This window comes from Anopheles coustani, chromosome 3 (assembly GCF_943734705.1).
Source record: "Anopheles coustani chromosome 3, idAnoCousDA_361_x.2, whole genome shotgun sequence".
NCBI lineage: Eukaryota > Metazoa > Arthropoda > Insecta > Diptera > Culicidae > Anopheles > Anopheles coustani.
The window spans coordinates 9,824,819-9,851,308 of NC_071288.1; the positions used below are offsets into that span (position 1 = coordinate 9,824,819).

At 44.0% G+C, this 26,490-nt stretch overlaps 1 protein-coding gene across 1 annotated transcript; it reads left to right on the forward strand.

The window, feature by feature from the left end:
• Nucleotides 1-23,074: 23,074 nt before the first annotated feature.
• LOC131259583 (uncharacterized) lies at nt 23,075-24,294 on the forward strand. The gene is made up of 2 exons (XM_058261109.1): nt 23,075-23,338; nt 23,413-24,294. Exons 1-2 carry the CDS (start codon nt 23,075-23,077, stop codon nt 24,292-24,294), a joined length of 1,146 nt encoding a protein of 381 aa, XP_058117092.1.
• Nucleotides 24,295-26,490: the final 2,196 nt, after the last annotated feature.

Genomic DNA, 26,490 nt, shown 5'->3' on the forward strand with positions numbered 1-26,490 from the left:
GAGATCATGTGTAACTGGCAGCACCTTTGAGCTGACTCACAGGCCCGACATTAACGGAACGGACACGGATCGATGCCAACCGAAGAGCTGGGACGCCATAACAATTCCACACGCCTAACCTCAGAAGCACATGGGCTTAAAGTAGGTTCTACTCCTTTAAAACTCGTCCGTCTTTGGGGTTGCTTCAAGCGACACTTTCACTAAATTGTTGGTTCAGATAGTCACCACAATATTACCAGGAAGAACAAACGGCCCGTCTGCCTGGTTCACTTTCATACACTTCTACTGCAATACACTACTTTTTGTACCTTTTTCAAATCGGCGGTGTAACATTACGTGATTCGATGACTTTTTACCGCGACCTCTCTTCCAAGGTTGCGTTATGAGCAATTGATTTGCGTTGGTTTGGGAAATACTGTCAGAGGGAGCTTCGCATCTTCGTATGCTTCGGTGGATTTCTTCTTCTTCGTCTTCTTCTTTGGCACACACGTTCCCGTTTGGGTTTGAGTCGGGTTCACCTTCACATTCCAAAACAACGACGTCGATACTGAGCAGGGTTTAAAACGATTGCGCCTACTGTTTACAACAGGTAGCCTTACTAGGATTGAGCAGAAAACGGGTCACTCATTGCGGGCTGCTCCACCAGCAACATCAACTCCCGGGATATTTACTTTGATTAAAAGAAGAGCGTTTCTATGGTTACTCTACAGATATACACTTCGCTCGTTTTCGCGAATGAAGAACTACGTTGCATCTTATACGTTAGAGAGGACGGTAATTAGTTATCTATTTTGTTTGTCTCCGTTATGCACCAGTTCTACCTTCGTCTGCCATCGACAGCAATCTCTCCCCGGCCTGTTGTCGCCCGCACTGCCGACGGTGTCTAAAGACGTCGCGTATCCGGTTCGCCCGGGTCGGCGATTTTGCGTGCGAATTTCAACATGTTTTTCCCGCCTGCTCACAACCGTTCGAGATGAAGCGATTTGGATCTACACTCTGATGTTGGTGGTGCATTTTTGCAAACACACGAACTCGCATACTCGCATTCTCACCTAAGACGTGATGCATCAAACGGCGAAACACACTACTCGCCACGTCCACCACGTTACTCTAGTACACAACACTGTAGTAGCTTAGGTATGCTTGCACGCATGTATGTATATATAGAGAGATGTATAATGTATGTATAAATAGGCGATAGAAAATATCTTATACAGCGACATCCACTTGTACGTACAGCTACAGGTAGTTTCGAATTTCGGTAAGAGTAAACATGCTAACGGAAGCTACTGTACACGCGCGTGCTTGCTGCGCCCCTTTTTTGCCGAAACTGACGGTTTCGTCGTCAGTTGGCTTGGATTCTGTACAATTCGACACAATTCTTCTTCTTTCACTTTTTGTTTGATGATGCCACAACCACAGTACCGGATGGGGGGAAGGAGTAGAAGTTAAAGGAAAACAACAACGCTAGTGTGCACAACCTTTGAAATTCACTTCATGGGGTTTTCCGAGAGTAGTGTTAAAAGTAAAGCCCACGAACAACCACAACTGAGCTGGACGAGTTTCATTCCAGCTTTCTTCGGGGCTTTTCCAAACTCACACGCGCACAGATACTTTGGCGTACACTTTTTCGAACGATACACTGCACAACTCTTTTCACTTCATTTCCTTATGGTTGTGTATGGGGAATCTACAAAAGAGTATGAAAATTTATTAAAACTGGTTAGATAGAGTTAGCAAGACACAAAAGAAACTCCTCTTTGATCAGCTGTGGTATTCTAAATACGGCAATGTATTAGATGTTCTGTGGTCAGGTATATTGAAACTTTTGGCGTGTTGATAAAATCTGTAAAGAAAGGAGAAGAAAGAAATTGTTAATAGAACGCCAAGTCAATAAGAAACCAATTTAGTAAAATGTGAAATAAAAAGCAATTTTTTAGATGGAAACATTTTTTCATGGTTGGAAAAGCTGAAGAGATCAAACAAACATTGCTCCAGTCCGCTGGCTGGTATTATCGTTTCTTGTGAAATATTTCAAACACAGCATGGATCGGCTCGTGTCAAGAACCGTATCCTTCACGATGGTCCTCCATCAGAGTAAATAATTCCTCATTTTCGCAACGTTCAAATTCTACTCCGCAATGGTTTCCCGCGAGCTCCTCAACTGAGTGCAACCGTTGCCGGTCGTTTCGTGTACTGATCACGGGAGTGCAAGCCACTGCCGGCGGCTGCTCATCTCCTAATTACCGTCAAAGTTTTTGCCTCACTCCGTGCCTCCCATGCCGATCATCGTACTTTCATATCGCGCCGTACGGCCACGGGCATTAAAGAAAGACGGCCCGGGAAGAAAAGGCGCTTCAAAAATTAAATTTTCCTCCATTTCCCGAGGCTGACAAGCTCCGAAATTACCGCGCTTCAGCCCAATTTCATGGCACGTTGGCATGTAAGAAACCGAAGGGGAAAAAAACATCCTTACGCTCCTTCCGGGCGAACGACAACGAACAAACCCTGGTTCCCTGGTGAAATCGTCGGCGAGAGAAAATTCTGGTGAGAAATCAACAACAACAACAACAACAAAAAGACCAGAGACAGGCACCATCCGAAAAACACGCAGTATCAGCTTAGCGCTTTCACTGCCTGTGGGTTTCCATTTACAACATGCCCCGTTTGATGAAGGTGCAAGTTGTTTTGCTGGAGCATAAAAGAACGCCAAAAACGGCACCGTAAGATGATATTCCACCTGCCGCTCCGTTCCCCGCGCGGCGGTGAAGCTCGTGCTCATTTTCTTTTCACTTTGAGCCCGCGGGATGGTGAGGATGATATTCTTTTTTTCCGTTTTCCGTCGGTGTCGAAAAACACATGACGAATGAACGGAAAACGATGCCATCAACAAGGGACGCGGAAGCCGTGCTGTCCGCTGCATAGAACGAGGCTTTATGTAAATGTAATTAATTATGAACGTCTTATGCCACCGGCGGGCGCTTAGTTACTGGACATTCTTAGCCCGGAGGGATGTCCCGTTGGCTCCGGTACCTGAAAGTGCTTATCATGAAAAGACCGAACTGGCTATGATTCCATGAATTCGTCCGAAAATGGCCTGCATGAAATCAGCTCCCATCAGGTTATCCGGGAAGTGTCTTTCCGATCGTGGTTGAAAATTGTATCTCTATCTTCGTAATAAAATAAAACATCCAGTGAATTGCTTTTACCAAACCAAATGTCGAATATTTAAACTTATTTGACTAAAATTAATATCATGGATGCAGTAAGCTAACTTATCTAACCTAAATCATATCATAGGCATAATCCAATGAGTCAAATTGATTGGCATCAATCGTTAACATATATTTTCTTACGTTCCATTTTTGACGAATTTGTTTTAAAATGTTCAATAAGAATTAAATACTCTGGATTTGTCGCATGGTGTACTATGATTAGAATCTCTCAGTGGAATCTATCTTTACAGGTAACGAATCCATCAAATCTTCTAGATATTCAAGAACTGATAGCTCAATCAGTCAGACGGCAACGACATAAGAAAAGAGAGACAAAAAAGCGACTCTTCTTGAGGCTCAGACACGTACAAATTATTAGTCCTTCGAGACGAAGTCAAATTTTATGTCACATTCGATCATTTCTAGAGAAGAGATTTGGAAGGATTTGTGATCTACACGCGAGAAACTAGCTCCTTCGTTGTTTTAATTCTGCATTAGGCGTAAGTTCGTCTTCCTAATTACACCATGATTGACCGATATGATACATAAAATAGCATGGTTTGTTTGTTCTATGTAAGCTTAATATTGAATGTTGATCATTCGTTCTTATCAAAACAACAGATTTGAAAAGTTTATTATTTCTCTGGTGATGAAAGTCTTTTCTCCATATCTTACTTCCTCATTCCATCGCTCTAAACCAAAATTTCACACAAACGTCACAATCCTTCCGCGATGCCGTTTTCGAACATCAAATATTTTATGACCACACGACGCTTTTGGCAGTCCATAGCGAGAGGATTTATAGATTCATTCCACTGACTGTAAAAGCGGGATTTCAGTATAATCTTTATGGCTTTGGTGATAGCATAAAAGCGTAACACATTTACACTCCCTGCGGGGGAAGTTCGATGGACGGCTCCGCGACCGTAGCGTGGAGTTTAAATCATGTGGTCAACCCTACACACGCAACTTTTATCCCTATTAGCCACATACTACTGTAGCCGTTGATTGTGGGATTTTTCGGGAATGTTCGAAATATGCCACCGAGATTAGGATCAACACATTAATTTCTCCACAAGAAAAACAATAGCTCACCAATGGAGAAAAAAGATTCTCTTGGAAGTATTTCTGTATATTTAATTACTCCGAGCTTTGTTTCAAACACTGATATGATTAAAAAAAGCATGTAGCAAGGTTCTCAATGTAAGAAACTTCAACTATTCGTGGATCGAGCATCTCATATTAAACCCAACCGAAGAAAAAAATCAATATTGAAATTACAGAACCTTGCCGAAAAGTTATCTCATTGCCATAAAGAGGAAAATTTAGACATTAACGAAATGAAATCCTAAAACCTCCCAAAATAAACTTTCACCTCATTCAAGCGTGAACGTTTCATCAATCAACCAATCCTGGAGTCATTTCAATCCGGTCCACCTCTCCCCCTCCTCGCTACCCCCCAAGGAAGAAGACAAACTTCTTCACTTTGAAATAACGACTCACGGCGACGGCGACGTCGATCTGAAGCACCGATCAACCCGTTATAAGTAATTTATCTTTCGCGATTCCTCAATCAATCATCGTTCCGCCACCGTGTCCCACCGTCGCCGTGCTCTTAAAGCGAAACATCATCATTAGTGATCCAGCCTTTTTGCACGTGTAGCGGATTCCATTTCCGCTTCGATTTGTGATTTTTTCCATCTTTCCTGTCGAGCCGCGAAGCGCGTTCTCATTCATTGAACCGTTCTTTGGCGCGCGGGACGTTTAGCTTGCGGAGGGTGATTATTGTTCTGCACGCATTCCGTAAACAACATTTTCGAGTGCAAATCGGAAGAGAACCGACAACAAATCGTAACAACCGGCCAAGGTGCAAGGTGGAGGGAAAAGGTTGCCCGGTTCCTCAACTCAACTGGTGTTCTCCTTTCCCGGCAGATCAGGTTGGTCAAACAGTGTTTCATGGTCAAAGAAAACCAGCGATGACGTGCGTGTCACAGCATTTGGAGCTGATGGAAACGTTTCGCAAGAGAGGAAGGAAAAAAGACGAAAGTGTCCAATCCCGAGTGTCTCCCAAGGCATTCTATTATGACTTTATTGGTCAAATTTGGTGATGAAAAATGGAGTTATTTTTTAACGGTGGCTTCCCCTTGGCAAACTGTTTATTAATGTGCCAAGGAAACGGCAAAAAGGTTACCACTTCAAAGGAACGTGGAAAAACAATCTTTGCGCCTCGCCTGGGACCACCGGCATGACAGATTGCATTTTTTCGGTGGCATTTAGCGGACCTGTTTTCACATTCGCTCATCAAAACAAGAGGACGGTCGGGAATAAAACGGCGCTCTTTTATATTTCGCGCGCGGAACTGCCACACGCAAATCTTGCTTGGCGTCTGGAAAGAAGCGTTCTCTCCCCGGTCCCTAATCCCACCGAGATTTGTGCCGGAGCTGACACACTGACACACGGACGGCGTAGGAAAAACAACGGACCCAGCACGACAGTCGGCCGGCGGTCGGTTGACGTATTCCTTCACCCTGCCCTTCCGCGGACTTGACGGACGCTGGTGGCGCTGCTGGTTACTGTTCAGGCGAAGGTGAAAACTTTGTCTAATGGAGGCGCCTGTCACTTCTCCCGGGCGCTCACAATCCCACGCGCAGACCGGGCGGCCACCGCATTCTTTGACCACCTACTGATACGCCGGCGAGTTGTTGGGACGAAAGAGGAGGGCGAGGAAAGGAATGGGATAGGAGGGAGGGGGGCCAAAAACACGGCAGTCCAAGCCGGTCTTCGTTTTTGATTGATGATCTGCTAGCAGGAAAATCTAGCGCCCAACGACAAGGTAAACAATGAAGAGGGAAAGCCCGGGTCCAGCAAACCCTATGTGGTCGAACAATTACGCCTACGGAAAGGGGTGCGTAATACGCATTCCTTCGGGTGGTTTCGTTACAATGTGGAAATGTATCATCTTCTAATGGTGAAATCCATTTGGAAGGACAGAGAACCCTATTTTTCGTCCGCCTCTCGTTTGTATTCTCTAATGGCTTTCGACCATGTTCGAAGGAAAAGTCTTAAACTTCTCTACAAAACAATCGATCTCAGATTCAAGATAATCTTAAATCGAACTCCCGGCTAAAAACACGTATTTCTCATAAATACGCACTAAATAAAGAACCTAAACTTTTTGAGAAACGAAAGCGGGAAAACTCGGGAAAGAAACTCACTGTGCGTGATCCAATCAATTTTCGAACAGAAAATGGCAGCACCAAAGAGGAATCGTTCGCCAACCAGGAAAACTTTGATCGAGCGAGAAGTCCAAACCGCCAAAGATAAAAGGGAAAAAAGTACTAGAATCAGCAAATCCCCGAAAGCTGCAAAGCTGCGATATATTAATTGGATTCATTCTTTCGTGGTAGAAAGCGGCCAAGGAAATGAAACGCTAAGCCCGACCGAACACGTGCCTAAGTCTCTGCTCGCACGGAGCCGTTAACAGGAATGAGTTTTCAACGTATTTTCAGCTCCCAATGGCGCCTTTCTCTTTCCCGATTCACGCTGTTGAAAGACGAATGATGTTAGTTTCTGTCTTTATTAGGATCAGGGCTAGACCGGATTTTCCACAAACCGTGCACCACCGAGCAGAAACGCTAATCAAACACGACGGAATGACGCGTCGAACAACAATCGTAAAAGCGGCCCTGCTTCCCGTTAAGCAAAACAAAAAATGCGTTCGAAACTACATTTCTTCAACTTGGCTAAATTGTTTGGCATTCACTTCACCGAACCGGACGGACGAGGAAAATAAAATCCCTAATCTATCGAGTGGCCTGAAGGGGCACTTTCGGGAGATTACCAATCGGAAGGCTTTTACCTTTTTTTCTGCATAAGCAAATCCCTTCAAAGCTGCACCACTTATCACCAGCGACGCCATCAATCCCCATAAGGACGCCGAGAGCATGGAAAAAGATCGTGACGACTTGTCTCGCCCGGTTCCGCTTTTAATGGAAAGCTTTGTCCAGCTGGAAGGAGGATGCTTTCACAATGCACGAATAAATGTGCGAATTTTTGTTAAAGAATCGGGTCATTGGGAAGGATTCAATAGACATAGAAAGGATGTGAAAACAGAATTAAATAATCAAACAACTGACTCGAAGAATTTCCGGACCAGTATTTGAATTCAATCACACAAATTTCAGCAAACAAAATCAACAAAATCTACAATACAAATTGTTAAAACTCTTTCTCCTCCTGTTAAGTACTTGCACTTGCGACCTGCACATTTCAATTCTTGGAAGGATGTTTGTTACATTCAATTTTCAACCTTAATAGATCCATTAATGAAGGTGATGAAGGTGTATAAAAAATTTCAACCTACCGCAAGTACGAAAGCATAAAATTTTAAAGCAGGAACACAAATTCACATAAAATTACTGTACACCCTTCATTCAAACAAATGGCGCATGGCACATCATCGCGTGCATGAAATAGTGAAAATGAGGCACGCATTGAAAAAACAAGCTCCCTACGGGAAAGGCTCAAACTGAGCACCTCAAGACCACCCTTCTCGTCCATATGCGATGCTGCTGTAATTTACCTTGCCATCGTAGCTTGTAATTAACACACACTCACACACAAGCACACGAACAAACAACGCAAATAGGACCAACCACGGCCCGTTCGAAACCGCCCGTCTGCCCCCACGGTTGGAACCGCAGAACGGATGACTTCCAGTTAACGATTACAACACCGTTAACGTAAAGTACAAACATGCAAACAGCGGCCCGTTCCGTGGGCGCGTTTTCCCCTCGGCCCGGGAAGCACCGGAAGTACTGACACGGGGGCGACACTGTAAAGTTGAGTTCCAATGCAATCAAAATGGCATCAAATTTTAAATGAGCCATTCCGAGCGCGTTCGGGACACGGTGCCGCGAGTGTTCGAGAATGAATGAATGAATTGATGTAATTTACTTCCTTATCCGGTGGCGTAACAAGGGTCGATGTTGCTGTGAAGCAATCAGACGCGGTGGAAAAATATCTTAAAACAGAAATGAAACCTTGCCAAACAAAAAAAAACCGGAAATCGAAATGGAGCCCTTGAATGAACCTTTGTGATAAAAGTTTTTCGAACCGAAAGGAGATGCACGACAACAGGTTCCGGAGTCGAACACAAGGAATAAAAAAGTTCACAGCAATCGTGACACAATTTGCATTCAGAAGGTATGATTAATTACGTGATGCGAAGGGTTGATTTAAAATTACTGACCACGGCATTGAGCATTTTTCCACCTCGCTGACTCACGTAAATCAATTATAGTTTAATTTAACGTTATCACGTACACACACTTTTACGTGTGGGAGTTTTTTATTTATATAAAGGGATGGGTTTTTTGTTCGGTTGAGTGCTAACAAATTATTTGCTCTGGGGTATGTGGTGATTCAGTTTTAGCTCCGATTGTATGGCACAAACCAACGGGCATAGGGATGATTATTTCATTACATAATTATGGTCCGATACACCGGTTCATTGGAATGTTAAAACTAATGACGTGTACGCCTCTCACGCAGTTAATGTTAGGACATGCCGGCCGCCATCCCCCACCCCCGGTCACATCTGTACTCGTCCCAAAAGGGACAATATTTATGTATCCCAATCAAGGTGCACCGGCAGATGTAGGCCTCGGCAAAACATGGACAACCGTGCAGCCCGGTTGAAACATCGTGGCAATCCCAACCCGCCGCTCGCCTTCTCCACCCACCGAGGGCCCCGGGAAGAACACGTTAGTGCGCGTTAATTGCGGCTCAATCCATCACGAGCGTAATCCGTACATCATCAACGGTCGTCAAATCGCCCCAAACTACGGCATGTGGCGACTCCATTTCACGCAACACGTCAGCCATCGCACACAATCCGTCAACCGTGCTTGGGTTGGGGTGGGGAGGGGCGTGGGGAAGGGTGTGTATATGTCTGTGTGTGCATGTGTGTTTCTGTCCATTTACCAAACCCGCCCCCGGCACCGCACACCGCCCCGACCGACGGTGAATGCCCGTCGCCTTTGGTGGTTGGCATTTTGAAACACTCCTCCTACGTAAGCAACGCCACTGGAAGGTGGTATGCAAAGGGAAGGTGGTTGGAAACGGAAAGGTTTGAAGACGTCCAAGACAACTACCACCACCAGCACCAGCACCATCATCCCCACCCCTCCACCAAAACCACCTAATATCTCCGGAACCGCAAAAACCAGCGTGCGTTGACGTCCATTATCACCCGTGACGTTCCTGGCGTCCCGCAAGGGGACATGGTTCGGGGTTGGGAAGCAGGAGGGCAGGAGGGGAGCTACAGCATAGTTACCGTTCGCTGCAGCACACTGCAATAATAAACAGCATTGTGCCGACTGATGGGACCGGCCGAAGAGTTCAAGGACAGAGGCCGGAGCTAATCGTGACCGTGGAAACAAACAGCGTGCATTCGATTCGAGGTTTTCCAACCCACCCCCCGGGGGTGGAGCGTCTTCTAATTACCTTGTGTATGACGTGTCTTCCAAAATGTATTGTTTGTTCGGTTACCGAAACTACGATCTTGCTGCTGCATTTACTTCGCTAGCGGTAAAACTACGATCTCCGACTTGGGTGAAATCTTCTGCCTTCTCTTACCGAAAATGTCAAACGGTTTCCGCGCGCGTTCGCGTTGGAGTCGCATGAGCAATGACTTATTTTTAAGACCTACATTCGCACAGCATCGTTTCGGTGTTCCCTCCACTCCCTTCGTGCACCGAACGCACTCGCGCTGAGTGACGGCGTCGGACATTTCCCATTGCGTGGGCAGGACTCCTTCGCCGCCAGCTTGAGCTCACCTTGAAACCGGAAAACCGAACTCGGCTCCAACGGCCGACCCATTTTTGGACTACGCTGACAGTTGCATCACAGCCAACGTCGATGGTTGCCATTGGTGATAGAAGAAAAAAAAAATGGCGCAGCTGGAGCTGAGGGGAAAACAAAGGTAGCCGAGCCGAAACACTGCAACCCATTTTCTCCATTTTATTTCTGCTTGACCAAATTTTAAGAGCCCATCTCGAAAACGCTCCGTTTTCACTCATCCCTCGCCAGTGGGAGTGGGAACACCTACGGTGAGGGTTTTCAATTTCGCTTTTCCACGAAGGCCCGACCAGATCCTTCGCCATGGAGATATGGTTCGTCTGTGTTTCGCTCGAGCGGGCAGAAACACACGAGCGCGAAGCAAGCGAAGGGATTGAAGGCATACCTTTATCGACCCCCCGGTTTCCCTGGTAGCCAGCCAGGTCTGGGCAGAATTTTCCTCTACCTGAACCGTTTTCCCATCACCTGAAAAGCCCATCCTTCTGGTACCATCGCTTTTTTCGCTATCCATCAAACCCAAAACCGCCCATTACATTCGTCACCGAACGAACGATTTTTTTTTTTGGTTTGTTTTTTCATTAAAACCACCCTCCCCGCCCTTTCCCGACACACCCACACACTAACACTCCATTTTCTGCTTGTTTGGACCTTTCGTCTCGGTGCCATCATGTTTAACGTAATTTTTGCCATGATGGCTGCTCTCGTGTGAAAAAAAACGAAAAGAATTCACGTGTTTCAGGGGTTGAAGAAAAAGACGGAAACCCACCGATCCCAACGATGTAGGACATGATGAAAATGAGGCCGGATGAGATGAATACTGCATCGTGCGACAAGCCCACACGTGCCATACGGGCGCACATTATGCTGCGTGAGGGTTTTTTTTTCACTTTTCCGTGCTCTCGGACTAAGAAAAACTCCATCCCGATGGGCGCTGCCGTGCGAAGAGACACTCTAAACCTCGCGTGAAGGTGTGCAAACGTGCACGTAGGTAGGAAGTATCGATTTTCCCTAACAGCTTGTGTGCAAGGCAAAGAAACAAAAGCTAAAACACATCACCGTCTCGTCCTACTCCAAAGGAGATTTAGCAGTTTCCGAGATTCGTCCCGCCGGCACGCAAATATGATGCGCCCAGGGATAGCTACTAGCACATGGCATAGTGTTTTTCTTATCGATTTTTCTCACGCCATGTTTTTTTATACACTGTTATGAAGGAGGTGGGAAAACATACTTTTATAGTTTTTAGCACAAACCATACTCACGCTTTTCTTGCAAATGTTTCCAACGATGCAATTTCACGGATTTATGTTTCAACTATCCAGCTAACACCTACAAACTTATGTTTTTTCCAAGTGTAATCCTTTGTAGCAAACAGCATAAACACTATTTTAAATTAAGATTTTCCTTCATTTAACTACAACATTTTATAACGAGCATAAACAGGCGCCTCAATGTTATGCGATTCAAAATTGCCGTCGGCAGTTTTCGCACATGTTTCCACTCTAGTATCAGGTTTAATGTTGGTAAACTCTCCGTATCGTTAAATTTTCCACTTATTTAAGTGTTACAAACAATTCACAACACAAGTTTTTCAATGAAATTTGTCACAATAAGGCAATGTTGTCCGTCATGCTCGTATGTTTTATGGATCTTTGTCATTAAGTTAATCACTGCTGACATAAGGACAAACAATGTTTAACACTCGACAACACTCTTGAGCATAGATTTATAATGGAGAAATTTTCATCAACAATTCTTATCCAATCTCACTCGCTTGAAACAACAATAAATAAGATTACACTTTTGTATAGAAAACTATTGCTGAAAGTCGAAGTAGGTCACGCAAAGCACGCATTCTAGACGGTTTTTATACTTCTTGCTCTTTAATGGTTTTGGAGATGGCCATGGAGAGGATGCTGTACACTTGTTCTAACACCATTCTTTTTTCGACCTTTTTTGAGCGCGTTGAAAACAATGCACTGGATTTAATTTCCTTTTTCCTAAGGAAAGCAACACCGTGCCTTCCCAACATGCACACATACACCGGGTCAGTGACTCGCTACATTCCGTTGCACTGTGCTGTATTGTTTTCCTTTCAACATAACACTGACACCTCACCCAACCCCCCGGAATCGTACGCGTACCTCTACCATCGAACGCCACTGGAAAAGTTCACTTCGCTGACACTTCGCTGTCTCCGTGGTGCGTCTCCCGAGGGGGGTCCCGACAGTACCCCGCGTCCACGGCGTGTGTGTGTTGATGATGCGAGCTATGGCTATGGTCAAACAACTGGCGCGTTCTGCGTCCCAACGCCACTGGCGAACAACGGCAGCGTGAAAATTCCTGTCCACATGCTCGCACAAACATCTACCAACACTAGCGTGCGACTGAGAGCTGGCACGGTCCGTCGAGCCGTACTCCCAAAACTGTACACGTCACGACTGGTCGACCGACGCTCTCCCGAAGCATTTTCCAAGCTTCAGGTCGGACGCTCTCGAATGCTCTCAGCGGGAAAGGCTCTCGCTCAGTGGCGCTCGGAGACATTTTCCCAACGTGTTCCGTATGTCTTGTACCTCCTGCAAGTGGAAATTATGCTCGCATCTGTTGTTATATGGCGCTTCTTCACTCGGGAGAAGGAGCGCAAAAGAGCGAGAGAACATGCGCAAACACGCGCACCACGTGAAAAAGGCTCGGGAAAATGGGGAGCATAACAACGTCAAAGGGCTATGGAAAAATAGTTTTCCTCCCTCGAAAATTCTTCTCTCTGTATCTTGTCGATGAAAAACAAACACACGAACAGCGCACACGTGGAAAAGAGAAAACAATTGGTTTCGTACGCCAACACCGACAAGGACGGACGATTGGCGATTGATAGTAAAAGCGCGTGCTTTTCCATGTGCCCCAAACAGCGGCCGAGAGGAGGCGAACGTTCGCCATTCCTGTGCACATTTTCACCACGCGCTCCGTCCTACAAGCCATGCAAGAGCCCGAAACCGGGTGGTCCGAGAGGAAAAGCCAGAGAGTTTCCACTACTTTCGTTAAGTTGCTGCTCGCTCAACACGGGTTTCGTTGGGTTTTCTGGCCATTGGAACGCGCACATACGGTACGAAACGAATGGCCAGCCTGCGTGCAGGCAGCCAGGAGGTGAGGGAATGTTTTTGTTTGGGTTTTCGCGTCCAAAGTTTCCACTTGGAGTCCGTGTTTTTCTTGCACGACGAGAGTCGCACAAGGGACGCGAATGGAAGCGCGCACTACCCAGCGAGCGCCATTTTCTAGATGATTATTTACCCTCTCCGGCGAGATGACGAGAACAAGTTTTTTTTCCCTCGAAGCGTGATTGATGTAAGGAAATTCGCCCCCTAGCAGATGTTGGAGTGAAACGAAGCTTTTCTTACTCGTCATACATTTCAGTTCCATAAGCTTGAAGCAACTTCCAAACAAACGATGCTAAAACGAGTTGCAGCTGCTCGAAAAGCATCGAATCGTTATTAAAATCACCAGAAATATAATGCTACACTGCTTTCATATGTGAAACAAACAAAACACACCTAATAACAGCATGCAACTCGGTGGATAAAATGCAAACCAAGCTGCCCATCACACTGACACAAAAAGTTGCCTACGTCAAAGCGTTCCCATTGTTGATGCATTCGTGTTTTATATTCCACATGAGTGAGCGAGAAAAATAAGCAACGCAAGGTTGCTTTTTTATTGCATTTTATTTCATGCATCTCCCGTAAACACCTGTTGTAAAAATAGTCCAATCCACTGTTCGAGACAGCATGCAGGGATACCTTTTGCTGACGGCTCCGGGTTCATTATTGCTTTTTCGAAGTATTTGAATTTTCCACCTCTGGGAAAATGTGCCACCGCACCACCTCCCAACCAAACCTAACCCAGTTCCTTCGTTAAAATCCTTTGCCTCGTTACCTGAAGCTTGCAAGTTGTAAGTAATCCTGCTTAAATGTTTTCTCGCCCACCAACCGTGTGGGCCTCAGTGGCATGCGTCATGAGAGTTTGTGTGAATGTGTTTCGTGCTTGTATGTGTGCCTGTATGCTGTCGTGTACATTATCATTGTTGTTCATGGTTGCTGGCTGCCGAAACAATAGCACTTAAAACTCCGGTACTGCACGCTCCGATAGATAATCCGGCTTTACCAAAATGTGTTGTCGAATTGCATGAATCCTTGCTGCGTTGCCGCAACATTTTAAAATAATCAACAGTTTTCCTTTTTATTTTTTTAAATTTTTTGCTGTCCATACCTGTAGCCGGACAGGGTGCCGTAGTTGGAGAAAATCCTCGAACGGTAACCATGTGGGCGGAAAGCGTCCATGTTTGAAATTGTTCGCACCATGCGATCGATTTGCAGAAAACTCAATTTCACACAGCATCTTTCCCATTTGCTGAGCGATACTATCGTTCAAGCAAATTGCATGCTTCGAGAGGCGAAGCTGGGTTCTTTCAGCCTTTTTTTTATCAGAGTTACATCCTTAATAATCAGCATTCGATTTAAAGTGAAAGAAGATAAAACCCGTTCACGATCGGAGTAAATGAAATTCCTATCACCGTTGATAGCAAACAACCACATCTACTCTGTATCGTAAGAAATAAAATAAATTGATAGTTTTTCGTCAACATTATACAAAAAAAAATTAAATTCTTTGCATGTACGTTGCTTTGTGTAAATAATTAAAGGAAATCGAAAACAAAAGTTTTAACTTTTTTAATAACTGGTTTGTTTTGTTGGTGAATGTTATTCTCCACGAGAAGTGATAAAATATGTGTATTGAAAAGCAAAACCATTCTGTAGCATAAATTCTGATGAGATTATTCTGTTAATCTTATTCAATGTATGTAAATGCAATGTAAAATGAATTTGAAAACAAATATAAAACAAACGATATTAAATTCCTTTTTAAGAACGAACCAGTAAAAAGAATCAATAAACGGTTTGACTGAATACCATGATGAAAACATATTCAATGGAGATTAACAGGTTCCATTTATTAAACATCTATCTTTTTCCCTATCTAGCTACATGCATTCGATGGTACATTTATACCGAGCAATTTTTTTTTAACTAGCAATTTTTAATATCCGAATTTAAAATATTTTTGATTTAATAATAATCACGGGATTAAATTATACCGTTTACAAGATATCATTCATATGAATAACCAGGCGTCTCCATTGCCGTTTTTCGGGCGCTTCTACAAAATAATTTTTAACTAAACACAACAAACTGTCAGCATATCACAGCCAAAAGACAACGATGAAACAATAATCCTATCAAGACCTGTTTCTCAACAACTGCGCATGTTACCACTTTCCCATCAATGCGCACAAAAATAATGTATTTTGCAGCTGGATCCTTTTTAAGTCTTTGCGTAATTGAAATCAGTCTACGCTATTTACTATACCATGTTTCGTCCAGCAAAGAGAGCGCTGAATTTTCCCACAGTAGAGTAAATCACTACATGAATTTAGTAATTAATATGCCTCCAACTCTGAAGGAGTTTTGTGGGCGAGTTGGCTCATTTCAACGGATGGTTGGATACTCGGTGAGCCACAAGATGTTCCAATATGAACTGATGGTAGAATAGCCCCCAGAGATCCGTATGACGAAATTTAGCATGCTTTGGCAACCTCGAAATCACCAACGCCATGCGTAATCGAACCGAGCGAGAGTGTGGTCGAAAAGGCACCCTCTGTACACGATGCGAGGGAAATGAATTATTTATGCTACCACCGGTTGCTCCGGGGCTGGAAGTAATCTGTTAGCGACCTGAAAAGCTATGCGAACGGAATACGTCGAAGCTTTATCGTCATATTTCTTCGGTCTCACGGTGGGGATTGATGAACTCCTCGGTCGTTAGCGGCATTGGAAGATGTACTGCGACACGTTGACGAACGCACCAACGTGCGGAAGTGGCGAGAATAAAATAAATCAGCCATTTGAGGTTTTGTTGACAAAAAGAAGCAACTGTGGGGAAAATTAGAAAAGTTCTTCCAGTGCCAGCTGCTAGCGGTGACTGGATGAGTTCATTGTGTGACGCGATTGAATCTTCCGAATTAATCGACACACATTCGGTGACGGATAAATCAATTGATGGAAACCGAGAGAGTACAATTCAGTTTAGTTTTAATACATTCAGAACATGTGTGTGTCGATGAATATGACAATTTTGTTCTCGTTTTGCTAAAAATTAAAAATATATGTGTAAACAAACCACATCAATCTATAGTTCATCCTAAAAGCACAATAACAACTTTAATTCGTTACTAAAAATAAAGTTTTCAATTCTTATATTTATGAATGCTAGCACTTTATATCGAAACAAGAGTAAAGTTCCAAATTCAATTCGATATTGTAATTGGTCATAATTGAAACATAATAACAGTTTGGTTATGAGAGTGACGCACGTAAACTTTTGTTTCAGTGTTTCCTAATACACTTGATGGCCTTCACCGAACTTTCCTTAAACAAACATCAACATAAACAAACTTTCTTCCATCCTATACTTAAGGTCTGACTCAATCAAACAAAAAAATCAAACCGATAATTTGGCCTCTAATTAACATAAGTCACTCCGAAATAAGTTCATAGTACTACCTCTCCATACAACATGAAGAAACGACATAAAAGAAGTGAACAGTCTGCATGCAGCTGGCAAGGTATTCATATCGAATCTGTTTTCATCCCTGCTTGAATTAAAATATAATCGAGTGAAACGTGTTCAAGCACTACAACAAGCATTCTAAAACTATGCGTTAACAATTAGGTCTAAAGTGTACACTGAACAGAAAAACGAAGTGAACAACAAAAATAACAATTGTGGTATGGTTTTGTTTTTCATTTCATATAAAATAAGAATCGTACAGTCTTATATTTAAGGTATACATATTTTAAATTCACTGAAATGACTCGCTTTTATGTGGCTGAAACACGACAATTGTATTTCTATCTCATTATTTCTCTACACTGTTTTCACAATTCCCAATCACCAAATGTCGCTTGTAGGCAAAAACACGTAATCGAAATGGCTTGTGTCCATCAAAATCTATAACTTGTCATTTGATGGAATAAGGCAAAAAATATGGCACAAAGAAAAATGCATTAAAATGTCCAGCACACAGATTTCATTCTGCTTACATTCACCCTCTTTCTCTCCCTCTTGAGCGGACGCAAACATAAAATGATTTACCACCCCCAGGCAATGGCGTCGGTAATCGAAATGAAAGCTGATGGATGGTAAAGATTGAATGAAAATGTATGTTTTTGATTGAATTCTTTGGAAAACTAGAACGTTTTTAAATGTAAACAAGTCAATGTTCAATGAAAACCGTTTTAATTGTAGAAATCGGCTTCTAAAATTCTTGTAAATAAATAATAATCCAATTTCGACGAGGATCAGCAATAGCAACTCCGATCACATCTCGCCGCTGACTGGGCGCTGGCTTTGGGAAATCACAGAAAATAAAACACGAAAAGTCAATTTTCTTTCAACGAAAAGTTGGACAGTTGCGCCGAAGCCGGGCTGGAAGATGGTTTTCTTTGCTGACCAAGGGATGCCGGACGAACGTGTGACGTGGCGCCGTACGCCGTTAATTCGAGTTTGGTCAGTCGCAGTGACAAGTCCCAGCGCGCCTCGGAAGACAAAAGTTAGTCCTTCCTGGCGGGCAATTTCTCCATTCCACCGAGCCTGCCTTACCCCTGCCAGGCGTTTCCTGCGTTTAACGAAAGCAAGTGTCAAAGATTTTCGAAAGTGATGAATAAAATTTCACTTCCAACTTCCAACATTGCTCCACATTGATCGCCTACCCCCCCCACCCCCTTCTTTCTCGTCGGCACCAACGAGATGATGCTCTAATTTAGACGTTCACTGACGCCCCGTTAGAAAATGTCCCTCGTGGCGGGCGAGCCGACTGTCGTTAATTCGATTCCCACCGGCCAAGATAATAACCGACGGGGAATTTCGCTTCGTCAATGGAAGAACAAGCTGGGGGAGTTCTCTTCCCTTTCTCGTGGGTGCTAGGGAGGGACTGCTAGTGAGGCAGAGAGCCGGCTGCGAGGCGTGCATTACTTTCCTACCGTGTTCATTAGCCGCCAGCGTGAAGCCCGCAGTTTCGCGCGAGACTTTGACAGAGGGAAAGTGAAACAGTCGGCATAAAAGTGGCAGCGATGCGAAGCGACAACTTTATCTGATTGTCTAATTTGCTCGAGATCCTGCGCGGGATATAAAATGCCATCTAGGTGATCGCGTAGCGTTCGTTGGCGGTGAAGAGATTAGATATTTCGCCATGCGAGGGAAGTGAATTATACATTCTGGGGCATCAAAAAAGCGATTAATCATGACGTAATTCACGTCGGCCTATGGATGGAAAATGAAAAATCTCACGATTAAGTGCAAAGTATTGTTATGGGATGGGCATATTTGCGCATACACCGTAAACATAATGGCTTCGTAGGTTACTGTTACAAATAATTTCTTTATAGATAAATAAATTAAAAATAACTCACAATACAATGAGTTTCGAAAAAGGGCAGATTTTACAAAAAACCGTTAAATTAATTACAAAACACATTGGCATGAATCCCGATACGCCTGTGTAGAATGATTGTCCATTTAAGTAACAATTACGATGAATTCCGATAACAGGGAAACAAAACCGTGCTGCAAATAAATTCAATTTTCTTTTTCGGCTCCGGGTTACAATGATGCACGTACTATTTGAACATTAAGCATAACATACCGTAAGCAATTTTATAAATTCTGAAACCATTTGTGTTGCAATACCGCTTCGCAATTTTACTTCAAAAACATAACAACCAAAGAAACTTTTTATTTCTCTTTCATAACTTAGAATGAAAACCAGCACAATGTAGTGTAACATGTAACGTAAAACCTTCCATCACGCACTGTGTTAGTTAAACTCGCTCGTCACCGTTGACAAAGCCAGAGCTGCGTAGTTGTTCGCTTCCGCAAACGGGAAACATCGTTACAAACCGTCCATTTTCATTAGAACATGTAGTGATTGTTGTGTATGTTTTCCGTGTTTACTTCCCCTTCAATCGCTCCCCCTTTCGGAGCAACATAACCCGCATTACACCTTACACGCCGACAAAGTTACGTCGTCGTCCCTTGGACCGTTGGTGTGTCAATTCATTTCGCTGTACCAATCGTTCATATGGGAAGGAACGGAGTGGTGGAAAAAGAACTGACAGAAAAGATTGTAAGGGAACGTAGGGCAGAGTATCGAATTATTTCTGCTACATTCTTTGATGATTTGGCCTCCGGGCGTGCTGGCAATTGTTGAGCACGTTGTCATTTTTATTGATGGTCTTCGCTGTGTTGTGCGCAAACGACCACAGTGTGCCCGATGGTTTTTCTTTTCTGTTTCGCATTTTCACTCCGCGGTCGTGTCTGTTTTCTTCCTGTACCTAACAGTTCGAAAGTGAGAAAAAGAAAACAATCACGAAGGCAGCACAAGGGAAGCACAACGCGAAACTGACGGAGAGAAAAAAAAACAGCTAATTATAGAAACACATCAACCGTCTTGATCCATTTATTTTCTATCTCTTCGCGAGCAGCCTCCGACGCGCTAACTCCCATCGTCGTCAATTTTCACCTAACCTTCCGTTTTTCCTCCCACTGTGTCAGTAGTTCTTGTTTTCCTCTTCTTTTATTCACCCCTGCAACATCTTATCTCGCTCTTGCTCTATTCTATTTGTCCCCTCCTTCCCACCACCTTCCTCTGTTACGATCACCCTAGCTTAGCCGTTGGCGAGAGATTTGTCTCCATATTTTGTAAAATTTGTGACTGTGTTAAATGAAAACAGATGATGGTGTTGTTTTGCGACGACAACTTGTTTCTTTTTGTTCCTCGGCCACTTCCGCTGCACCTCAGTGGATAATAAATCGTTGGCCACAACCGCCCGGCATGGTCGAACACCTTTGGGGAGGGGGTGAAGAAAAATGGCGGTCGAAAAGTGATCCATGCCCCCCTACCGTGCCCTACCGTGCGCCACCCGAAAGCCTTCGAATCATTCATAAATATTTCCCCTCGGAAACCAACCACCTTCTGCGCTGCCTCTGTCGCTAATGGCATACGTCCAAGGTGAGGCAGCACTAACGGCTCGGCACATACACACACAGACAAACGCAGACACACAACACGAAATCTAAACAAAAACATCTTCCTCAGTCAACATCGTTTAGTGTCAGGCGGTTAACGGTTTCATTTGAAGACACGTTACATTCTTCCCGTTTGGTTTTGTTGTTCTGTATCCGCTCCATAGAACAGGCCCTCCTATCAGGCAACGAGCGGCCACATGTTTACTACCAAGATTGGTAAGACGCAACGCAGCGCGATGGTCGCAACATCGGTCACGGAAAGGTCACGCCAGCCGATGGGCGAAACAGCATCCGTTACCGTTCGCGAACGAGTTGGTCTATTTTTAATGGTCGGGAAGATCATTTAATTTCAAATAGCAAAACCCACCCCACCCCTTCCAACCAGCACACTCCCGTACCCTGCAGCGGACATTGCTTGAGGTCCACAGACAAAGGCTAAGACGGACGAAGACGAGCGAGTGTCCACGCCAGATACTTTTACTACATCTCTCGTTGCACTTTCTACTCACGCTTGCGTTCTATTTTGCTCTTCTACATCTTTCCTCGGTTCTTATCTCCCCCCACTCTTATCAACAACCCCCTTACGATCAAACAAGCGGACACTTTGTTGTGGAAAACAGTTTTGTTTTCCGACATTTCTTTACTCCCCACCCTTGGTTGCCGTGTGTCATCGCCAGCAATCCGCTCGCCTGTGCTTTGGGTGCGCCTTTTCATGTCGCCTAATGGAATTACAGCCAGTACGGGCGGGGTAAAATGGTGGGACGGGACGGAAAAACAAAAAAAAACACCTAAAGCCAACCAGAATCAGAATCGCCAAAAAGGAAAACAAATTAAATCACTCTTGTGCTAGCGGCTGTAACGATGGGGCAACCGGGGTTGGGGAAGGGGGCCAACTGCAAACATCAAATGTCAGTACCAAATTGAAAAATATTCGACCACACCGACCAGCGAGCCGAGGGTGTACGAGTTAATTAGTTGCGGACCGGCGCCATCGTGCGTGCAGATGATAAATCTCTCTCTCTCTCCAACCGAACCCCAAAGCCAACCGAAACCGAAGGGGTGGGGTGGGAAGGGAAAACAGCCGGCTCGGGTCTAACGAGGATCAAAAAGCTCACTATATTTTCATCTGCATTTCAATTATGATCCCCGCACGCCCGGTTTTCTTGCCCCTTTTTTCCCGCCATGCGCCCGAAGCGCTTTAATCAACGAGAAGTTTTCGGCACTTTTATCTTCACACATCGTGTCGCAGCTTCACCTTGGCTCCGGTTTGTTGGTGAAGCTTCACGAGCATCTTTTCGAAAGGCAGTGGGCAAGTTTTTTTCCGGATTGTTTTATGGCCCATTGGTACGTAATCTCTGGGCTCGAATTTGATAATGATTAAATAAACATACGATGTCATAAACCAAAGTGGAGGAAATAAAATGCAAAAGTACAAACTACCCCAAAGGGTAAACTAACTTCCCTACCTACGCTATCGAATCATTGTTGGGTGAGGTAAGTTGGAAGCTAGGCACCACCGCTCTGCCTCCGCACACCCTTTGGCCTACCATGCCAAGCACAACAAGTGTGCTTTTATTTATCAATTTTCATTTCGTACGCCAACGGGACCATGTTTCATTTTACCTGTCCTGGGCTTGTAAACCACCACCCTGCATACCCCCTGAGAGCGGCGCTTGGAAACTCTGAGTTATTTGACTCTTCTACCACCCCCCCCCCCCCCCTTGCAAGCCGCTTTACAGTTTGCAAATTAATTTGTAATGCAAAGCTGTGTGCGGTACGAAGCACTGACCAGGGCAGGACCGGCCAGCCCAGGCGCTACATTTACACGCGTAGGTGCAAATCCTTGGCTTCGAGGCGGGCAAACTCATCATTTTATAGGAAAACAATTTTCCCGATGAACTTTTCGCCGAAGTTAAAGTTGGCCAACTGCACCAGGGGGGCAAAGGGAAGGGAGTTGGTAGGGTAGATTAAAAACGGAGTGCAAAGTTTCTTCTGTCCCAGTGCCGGACTGGGGAGAAGTGGTAACAGTCGCTTGCTCACTTCGAGGAAGACATTGTTGTAGGCAGTCGAATAGACGGCGCATTTGTAGCAATTTAAAACTGTATTACTGTTTTACTCTCTACCGATTTGCTACAATTTTTGAAAATGTTATGAGTTAGAAGGACTTCAATGTATTTCTTCGTGAGAAGATCACATACAACTTCTTCCGCGGAAAAGTTATGCGTTGTACGAATGATCATAAACAAATAATCAACTTTTCATATTCAGCCATCGGTTGGTTTATCAAAAGTTGAAATTTTTATCACTTGTCCAAATCAATTTCAAAAACAATTTGTCTGCAATTGGAAATAATATAAAAATTTTCAAGTATTTTAGAAGGCTGCTAGCAAAAGGCTTGGGAATATTGAAAGACTGCAACATCTGCAGCATACTGAAAATTTGCAAGTATGAGGAATACAAACTCACATTAAAAATAAATAGAAAGAGCGAAGTGTGAAATTTCCTTCCTTTGATACCAGGAAGCTATTACAAGCTATTGCTGGTTACAGATGTGTGTCCTTCATGCATTACTGTTCAAATCAATAACAAAAAGGTACAATTTATTAAATATCTGCAAACTTTCATTTTCCATTTCACACCTGCCATCTTCAAACGATCAAAGAACACGCGTCACACCAGCGATCGGAAGGCGTTCATCACATAGCGCCACGGGGCGAGGGTTATAATCATCCCAATGGTAGCCTTGCTGTGAACACCAGCCATCTTTCGCCTTCTATCGCAGTTCATACACTACCCTCTTCGGAATGGTGCTGAACATTACGCAGTTGTTTTCGAACGAAGAAAGAAAGCGCTACAAACCACCAATGGAGGCGCCTGGTCAGCCGTCGAAAATCTGTTTCCTCCGTTGGGTCGAGTGGATGGACATGACCAACGGGATCAACCTATTCGAGCGCTCACGCTACGGGAGCGTCTTCACCGGAGTTTTCTGGGTGTTGCAGACGATGCAGCTGCTTATCGCATACAATTTTTTCATCGTTTGTACGGTGACGAGCTCGCTGGAGGAATTTTCCATTCAGTTCAATCAGTTCGGAGGAATCTTGCTGACATTCTCACGCCTCATTTGCATCGTAAGTAACGATGTCGTAAGACACAATAATTAGTTCTACCCAGTGTTTGCGGTCAACATGTTTCATCTTCCCAGCAATATAACCGTAAAAACCTTCAGAAGACAGCCGCGTTTGTAAACGCCTCAAAGTTTCACCACCTAAACGAAAGGGCGGACGTAATCTACACGAAAACCCTCCACGTCGCCAAACGCCTGTTGTCGACGCTGTTGGCTATTCAGTTGGTGACCATAGCGTTCTGGTTTCTGCAGAACGAATACCAGGCACGCCAGACGGATGTTCTGCTCCCCATGGTGTCCTACCTTCCGTTTGATCCCACCCACTGGTCGGCGGGGGCCAAGTTCGCGTTCCGGGTGAGTTTCTACGTCGCCAACACCCAGCTCATGATGGTCTTCTTCGGCAGCTACATCATCACCAGCTGCTACCTGCTGACGATGACCATCGAGCTGCGTATCCTAAACGGCTCGTACGCGACTGCTCCGACTAACCCGGACCAGTTGGTTTCCTTCTTCCGGGAACGGGTCGTCTACAAGCAGGAGCTGCTGGAGCACATCGGCATCATCAAGCGCCAGATGAACTTTAGCACGCTCTTCGAACTGGTGTTCATCGTGTGCCTGCTGACGATCAACGCGCTGCGGATCTGCATGACGTCCAGCAATCTCAGTGAGGTGGCCCTGTCTACTAGCATGATCCTGATCTACGTGCTTGAGCTGTTCCAGTACTGCTGGCAGGTGGACGAGATCGAACTGTTGCACGAGCTCCAGGCGTTCGCCATTTACTCAACGCCTTGGTACCATGGCGCTCAAAAGACGAAGGCTCTACTCCTGATCACGATCAGGATGTCTCAAATGCCCTTGCGCTTTGTGTGCGGTGGAATGTACCGTTTGTCAACCGAGCTGTTCGCAAGCGTGATACAGTTTATCTACTCGCTAGTTACGATGTTGTTGCAATTTAAATGAGCTTAAAGCAATTTTACATAACATTACATTTAAGAGTGGAGCGCTAGAATGAGACCACAACACCGTCGCTGTCAGCTGCACCAGCAGTCAATGTGACAGCGGCCGAGGCCCATGCAGCAGCGATGGGGCTTAGGCCACGAAGAGGATAAAAGGGCTGCGCGAGCCACCATTTAGGCCTATTCGCGATACGTTAGCGTGATCAAAAGGTGAAATAAACACTAATTTGTGGTTTCTTACCAAAAGAACTCCGACAAATCCTTTTCTTTCAAATCACTGCTAACAAGTAGTGTGTAATAGATAAGAGCACAGTCAGAAAATTGTGGTAGTACCGTAAATCAGAACAAACCAGAACATGGTTGTGTAATACATGTAATGTTTAAATCATATATGATACGTACCTTTCAGTTTTTAATGAAGATAAACTGTTAAATTTAAGTGCCTTTCGATCGTGTGTTGTATAAACTAAATGTATCGTATCAAGTATGCAAAAAATAAATTCGAATGTCGCCTTTGTGATTTTACTTCGAAGACATCCGATAATTCAATTTATTGATTTTTTACATGATTATCAAGAAATGCTAAATTTTTCCACTCAAACCTATCGACTCCTAATAAGGAATACTTTACAATCGTTCTAAGCAATAAAGCTTCTACTACAACTACTACTCAAGGAATGCATTGCTATAACACTATGTTCTATCAATCTTAAAACACAAAGTTTGTTCATATCTTTTTGCCACTATTTATTGGTTGTTAAATAAATTCTTCATCTACGTTACCACCGTTCGTTCGTTTCTCGTACTTGAAAATGTGAAAAATTGTTCGATGAAACTTAAACTCCATTTTGGAACGCTCAAGTGCATGGCTTTGCTCGTCGGCCGTGTACATACCCTTGCTTACATTCGTATCCGGAAACCAATGACATAAATTTACCTGTCGGGATCGAAATTTATTTTACCTACCAGAGTATTTGAGCACACATTTGGTCATCGTACAGGTGTGAGTTATGCCAAGCAAACGTTTTTCGAGACATTGGAGATTGTAACGCAGTAGATAATGTTCTTAAAAGTGACCGATTTAAGAAAATCAATTTAAGTTAAATTTTCTTAACGGTTATTATTCCAGGTTATTTTATTACATTTCCAAACCTGCTTGACAAAAACAATTCAGAAAAATGACCACATAAAGAAAAAAAAAAAACTAGAGTGGACAGTTTTCCCATCTTTTATTACCTTCAGCGTAACTTGCTGTCTCTTGGTGGTTGGAAACTAAACTTCACACACAAGCAAAACCGGTGGAAAAATCTAACCGTTGATCTTCCATAAAGTACGGACGACACAATGAAATCAAGAGCTTCCTGAAGCTCCGAGGTTTGTTTCAGTTCCATTATTCCCATCGCTGCTTCTTCCTTTCCGACAGTAACCGGCGCAGGTGCTTTTCTTTACAGGAAATTGAGAAAGCCCAACTGGAAACGCCTTGGAAAGGAAAGAAAATGGAACGGTATGTGACCAACGGCGGGACTGCATCATAAAAATAAATTGCATTCATAAATATTCCACCCTGGGATTGCGCCAACCAACATCCGGGTTGCCCTCCCTTCAAACCCCTCTGGTTCGATTGGGTGGGACCAGCTGGAGGATTTCAGCTACAGCTCGCTTCACCCGACAAGCCGACAAGAAGGACCGTTTTGATAGTGTTTTTTTTTTCCTTGATATTTTCCCATGACTAGGTATAAATGTGTTTTAAATAGCACTTTCATGAGCAGTCCAATCGCCATTAGCATTAGCTGATGTGACCACACGTCGAAGCGATTAAGATAGAAAATGAAACAGAAAAAAAAACACAGAGTTGAGAACAAATAATTTTCCTTTGTCATCATTCGCGGTGTGGCCTTTATTTTTAGATACTGTTCAATTTGAGTTTTATTACTTTGAAACCAATCTCGGATCATGTATAATGCCATGAGCATTTGATCGGTTTTATAACGTTGAATTCCTTCTGGTATGGCTACTGTCACATTTTCTAGTTATATTCTCAATCCTACGTCTTCTTCTATGAAATGATAAAAAAGGCAGTCAAAAATCTAAGGAGTTGTAAAACGAATGCTATTCTTTTTCCCTAGAACGATGGTCTTTCTCTTTCTACTGCCAATAACCTATCAAATGCCCGATAGTGTCCGCAAGGCCGAAGCTGCGC

What these genes read in the sequence shown, in the direction of transcription:
- LOC131259583 (XM_058261109.1), top strand. Translation starts at nt 23,075, where the DNA reads ATGGAGGCGCCTGGTCAGCCGTCGAAAATCTGTTTCCTCCGTTGGGTC. An exon ending in TCTCACGCCTCATTTGCATC is followed by an intron (nt 23,339 to 23,412) that starts GTAAGTAACGAT and finishes TCATCTTCCCAG; the next exon opens with CAATATAACCGTAAAAACCT.